Source organism: Elephantulus edwardii, unplaced genomic scaffold (genome assembly GCF_000299155.1).
Source record: "Elephantulus edwardii isolate Elephantulus edwardi_28Jun2011 unplaced genomic scaffold, EleEdw1.0 scaffold00109, whole genome shotgun sequence".
Taxonomy (NCBI): Eukaryota; Metazoa; Chordata; class Mammalia; order Macroscelidea; family Macroscelididae; genus Elephantulus; species Elephantulus edwardii.
Window position 1 is genome coordinate 6,706,233 of NW_006399859.1, and position 6,000 is coordinate 6,712,232.

General features: G+C 41.5%; 1 protein-coding gene across 1 annotated transcript in view; it reads left to right on the forward strand.

Annotated features, from left to right (window-relative positions):
* SERGEF (secretion regulating guanine nucleotide exchange factor) overlaps nt 1–5,020 on the forward strand; it is a 204,905-nt gene extending 199,885 nt beyond the window's left edge. The window contains exon 9 of the mRNA XM_006892031.1: nt 4,982–5,020. Coding sequence (XP_006892093.1) covers nt 4,982–5,004 — 23 coding nt within the window. The 3' untranslated portion in view covers nt 5,005–5,020. The remainder of the gene's footprint in view (nt 1–4,981) is intronic.
* Nucleotides 5,021–6,000: the final 980 nt, after the last annotated feature.

Consider the following 6,000-nt stretch of genomic DNA (forward strand, 5'->3'; position numbering starts at 1 on the left):
CATGGTGGAAGTAGCCAGTAGGAGCAGCTGGTTCTATCTGGAGAAGTCGGGAAATACTTATCAGAGGTGATATTTGAGCAGTCTTAAAGGATAAGCAGGAATTAGCTAGGTAGACAGTAGGAGAAAGAGAATCCAGTCAAGGGAATAACTTGCATAAAAGCCTGAAATGTTCTTAAAGAAAATGTGAGAAATGTGGCCTGAATGGGAGAAAGGGAATGTCTTACTTGATGATTCATGAGTAGAAGAAGCCAGAGAAGTAAACAGAGGCCTACTCATGAGGGCTTTCCTAAGGAGCTTAAACTCCCAAGGCTGGGAACAAGTGAAGGGTTTTCAATAAACCATGCTATGATCACATTTGTACATAAGAAAGATGAGACACATGGCTGTGAGGGAATGGATTATCTCATTTCCCTCTAGCATTTCTGAAAGGCAGGCAAGACAGACATTGTCTCTTCTTTATACCTTAGAACGCAAGTAAGGCCTGAGAGGTTAAATGCCAGGAAGGAAGAAGACCTAGGCTTACTTGGCCTCTTAGCGCTGAATTTCTTTGTCCTGGGCACATTGCCATTGTCAGCAGAGTCTTATAAGAGCTGCCTTCAGCTGAAGAGTAGGTGGATGTTGACAGGAGTGATAGGAAGCAAACGGTCATTGATACAATCTCATTGAGGGAGTGCAGCCCTGGGATTTTGTGGCCTGTGGTGTTCAGTCTACTGACCTCTGTGCCAAAGCACAGGCACCACAATGCAGTAGGAAGCCTTTAGCTCCAAGCTCTACATTGCCTGGAGAAAACCCATTCATCACTGTCTTACTCATTAATTCAGAGCAGCGTCTGCTGCCTGATACTGGCATTTGTCAGTGACTTGTTTCCGGAAGCCCCTGCTCCTCAAGGTTGGTCAGCCCTGTGATCACCAGCCCCAGGCTGAGCCCTGGCAGCCAGAGGCAAGTCCTTTTTCTCTCTGCATTTGATAAAACAAAATAGCTTTATTTTTAAAAATACAGATAACGTGTTGCAGCCAGTTAAGAGCACAAGCTTAGTCTCAGGGCTACCGCTTAACCATCTATGAAAGTAATTTGAGTGTCTCTGAATTTCCTTCTCTCTAAAACAATACAGGCCATTTTAGACTTTGTTCATTTAGACAGAAGGAGATTGCTGAAATGATTTAAATGTGGTAATATTTATAAAGTCCCTTTGTTTGACACCTGGAACTTATACATCCTTACTTATGGTAACTTTAATTCCTATTATTATCTTTGCTACCATCACAATTAAAAATACCTGGACAAGAGAAAGCAGAAGAAAACCTACTTTATAATCTTATTATCATAGTGAGGGAGCTTTGGTGAGCTCATACCCAAAGGTATGAGGTTCTAATCCACTAGCTACTCCACAAGAGAGATGTGCAGTCACTTCTCGTATGATTATCTGCCTCTGAAAACCCAGTGGAGAGTCAGGTATGGGTTGGTTCTTACTCTACAGTACACAACAAATAACAACAACCAGCATGATGCAGCTGACCGATGTATTTCCATTATCACATTGCTCATTCCTGTCTTTTAACATCCTTTAAAGATTTAGGTAGCTGCAGGCCTTTATCCTAGACTGAAAGTGTTGGAGGGCTGTGCTGTACTGTTGATGTTCCTAATATCTAACTTGTTATGTGCTGTCGAGTTGGACTGACTGACCCTGCATTGCATTTTCAGAGGCTTTAAATCGCATGAGAGGAGATTGCCCAGCTTTCTGTCCTGGAGCAGCTGGTGGATTTGAACGGTATGCTTTATGATCGGTAGCACAGCTTTTTACCTCTAGGACACCAGAGTTCCTGCTCGTGACAGACAGATGCTTAATAAAGCTCATGTTTAGAAAACTTAGCTTTATGTTATTAATCCTTATGTTATTGATCCTTTTTCTTTCCCCATTTATAATAAAGCTTTGAGATTTTGCTCATTTATTTTCACTTATTTGATGCAATACCAACCTGTCTCAACAGTACTGACAAGGGTATGAGTTAAAAAGCTGGACCAGAGTTCACTGGTGAGAGATCCCCACAGGATGTATGTAGGTGCACAAACGTGACCAACTTTCTGTCCGTCTCCCTAGGAGTTCCATCTCTGGAATATTCCTCAGTTGTCATCTCTGTGGACAGAAAGAGGATGTTGGTTTTATCTTTTGGGGAAATCTTTTACCTTAACTTTCAAGGACCTGTGCTAAGAAACTTTGAGCTTTAAGTAATTTTCCCTGGGAAAGAATGAAAAGCTCCAGGGAAAAATGTTTGTGAGAATTGAGGCAATCAAAGTGCATCTAGACTTTGTTTTGACAAGCACTGGCTCGGACACTTGAGATAGGTTCTTTCCTCTCCCTGGACCTCAGTTCTCTCTTTGTACTGTGGAAAGATTGGAGTAGATGACTGCAAAGGCCCTTTCATGCATTGTCATTCCATGAGTACCTGCATCCTTCTCGCCAGAAGGAAAAGTGAGCATGCATCTCACACAATGCTTCTCCAGAGTCTAGGGTTCCTTTTAATTAGCACTCAGGGAGCCATTTGTTCATTTATGTTCTCAGTCACTTCCTCTTCCTAACAGTGGGGCATGTGGAGCCTGAAAAGCAAGATGTCTCTCACTGAATGGAAATCCTGTATTCAGAACCCCAAACAAATGTCTTTTATGTGCTAGGCTTTGGTTATCTATAAACTTTGTTTTTTCAGTTATTCTCTCATTTAACTGACTAAGTCCCAGGACATCTGTGTAGTACAGAGGTCAATAAGAGCTGCAAGTTGCACATACTCTAATCTGTCAAGTGACAAGATAGTGCTAAAAGGGAAGTTTAGATCAGGTACATGTGAAAGGAGTGCTTGTGTCTACCTAGAGTCAACAGAGCAGTCTCAGTGGACATTTCACACTGAGATTTTAAATTATGAATAGACATTTAATGGATAGGTAGTCGAGGAGAACACATTTGGGGCAGGGGAACAAAAAGCATATGCAAAAAAACCTCTGAAGTGTGAGAGAATAAATCATGCTATGGCGGGTTAAAAAGTGGAAGTAATAATGGGGAGAAGAGGGAAACTCAGACATTTATCCTTACACAAGGCTGTTTATATTGAATTCTTTGCTTACTTTTAGCAGCCCATGTGAGAGAGATAATCTTACCAGTTCAGTTTTCAAAAAACTTTTCTCTTTATTAAATACAAGAGGATTTAAAAAAAAATCACTCATGGTCTCACTGCTTAAAGATAACTAACAACTTGGTGTCTTTCCATTCAGTGCCTTTTTGCTTGTTTTACTTTTATTCTAGACAATTATACATACAATTAATTGTACATGCATTGTAATTATATGGTCTTAGCCTAATATGTTCAAGTTGCTCTGAAGGAATTGGCAAAAAACAAGGCTCCAGGAGTTAATGGCATACCAATTGACATATTTCAACAAACAGACGTTGCCCTGAATGTGCTCACTAAGCTGGGCCAAGAAATCTGGAGGATAGCCAGCTGGCCAACTGACTGGAGAAGATCAATATTTGTTCCTATTCCAAAGAAAGGTGGCCCAATAGAATGCGGAAATTATCAAACATTATCATTAATATCACATGCAAGCAAGATTCTGCTGAAAATTATTCACAAACGATTGAAGCAATATGTCAACAGAGAACTGCCAGATGTGTAGGCTGGATTTAGAAGAGGTCATGGTACTAGGGATATTATAGCTAATGTTAGATGCATCCTGGCAGAAAGCAGAGATTACCAGAGGAATGTCTCTCTGTGCTTCATTGACTATGCAAAGGCTTTTGACTGTGTGGACACAACAAGCTATGGCTGACTCTGAGAAGAATGGGAATCCCAGAACATTTGATTATGCCTACACGAAACCTATACTTGGACCAAGAGGCAGCCGTCAGAACAGAGCAAAGAGACACAAATCCAGAAGGGCGTCTGTCAGGAATTCATTTTGTCTCCATACCTTTTCAATCTGTATGCAGAACAGATCATCCAAGGAGGAATGTGGCATCAGGATTGGTGGAAGAGGCATCAACAACCTGCGTTATGCAGATGACACAACCCTGCTTGCTAAAACTGAGGAGGACCTGAAGCACTTGTTGCAGAAGGTCAAGGACTGCAGCCTTCAGTATGGATTGAAGCTCAACATCAAGAAAACAAAGATTCTCACCACTGGGCCAATTAGCAGCATCAGTACGGATGGTGAAGAGATTGAGATAGTTAACAGTTTTAGTTTACTTGGCTCCACAGTCAACACTCTTGGTAACAGCAGCCAGGAAATCAAGAGATTAATTGCATTGGGAAGTCAGCTCTAAGGGACCTCTTAAGAGTACTGAAGAGCAACGATGTCAGGCTAGAGACCAAGGTGTGCCTGATCTAGGCTATAGTCTTCGCAGTTATGTGCTATGCATCAGAGAGTTGGGACAATGACTAGGGATTATAGAGAGAGAATTGATGCCTTTGAGCTGTGGTGCTGGAGAATAGTGTTGAATATACCATGGACTGCTAGGAGAAAAAAACAGGTTTGTCCTGGAAGGGTGAAGCCAGAATGCTCCTTGGAGTTAAGGATTCTGAGGCTTCGTCTGACATACTTTGGGCATGTTGCAAGGAGGGACTGGTCCTTCAAGAGGGACATCATGTTTGGGAGAATGGAGGGACGGTGCAGGAGAGGAAGACCCTTGATGAGATGGATCGACTCTGTGATTGGGGTGGTGGGAATGAGTGTGTCAGAGAAGGCGAGCCTGGCACAGGATAGAACGGCGTTTAGGGCTCTTTTACATAGGGTCACCATGACTTGCAAGTGACTCGATGGCACATAACAACAACAACCACCACCACCTAATATGTGGTATCCTTATATATGGCATCTCTAACTTTTTTCTTGAATTTGTAAAAAATAAATGTAATTATAAAACATAAAATGTACTGATTGAAATATCTCTATTTTTAAATTTTTCTGATATAACTTATTGTCTTTCTTTTTACAGATCTCTTGTGGCTCAGAGCATAATCTGGCAGTGATCGGTAAGTAGTGCTTACGTTGCAAACCATCTTCATTCTGATACTAATTGGGAGAATTTAAGGGTGTTGATTAACTATGGGGGATGGGGAGATGTGTGGACATGTGCACGCAGAGGGTTCAGAACAAGTTCTTGGAAATAGAAGCCTTTGGTTGACCAAGAGTTGATTAGAAGCGCCTTTTAAATTTATTTTTTAATCTTTATAATTTAGCATCTTTTTTAGCTGCTGGCCTCCCTGCTTTAGCCAGTGACATTTGAACACATTGAAGATCTCATAGGCTGAGTGCATCTTGGGTAGAAAGCCACACGTGAGAGGAGGGGTGGGATTGAGCTGCTTTTCATCCTTAGTAAACTCTTTTATACCAAGTTCTATCCTTTTGATATGGCTCCTTCTTGGGAAATAACAGAGATTTGCTCACAGCCCTCATCACTTTATAATTTTTGGCCACTTAGAAATTTCCAGTTGAATCTACACCTCTGGTTCACTGAAGCTTTCTCTTATTTGACCATGGATAATTAAGGTTCTGTGCTTTTATAATTAGGCCTATGAGTAATTCCTTAAAGAAGCCTTCTTGTTATTTCTACAAGTAGACTCAGTCTCCATTTCTTGGTATATGGAAAAGGCTGCCTCTGTCTTATAGTGCCAGACTGAATGAATTCAACACAAGCTCCCACTAACTGGCAGTTAACCACATTGGGCAAGGTACTTCACAGCTCTGTGCCTCGTTTTTCTTTTCTTTAAGACGGAGAGAGCAAAGTGCCTATCTCATAGGTTGTTGTGAGGGGTAAGTGCATTAATGCACATAATGCATGTAGAACAGAGCTTATTGTTGGTGCCATCCACTTGACTGTGACTCACTCTGACTCTGTGTGAAACAGAATGAAACCCTGCCTGATTTTGCAGCATCTTCACAGTATCTACTGGATTTGAGCCCGTTGTGACAATCACTGTGCTAGTCCGTCTCTTTGAGGATCTTCCTCTTTTT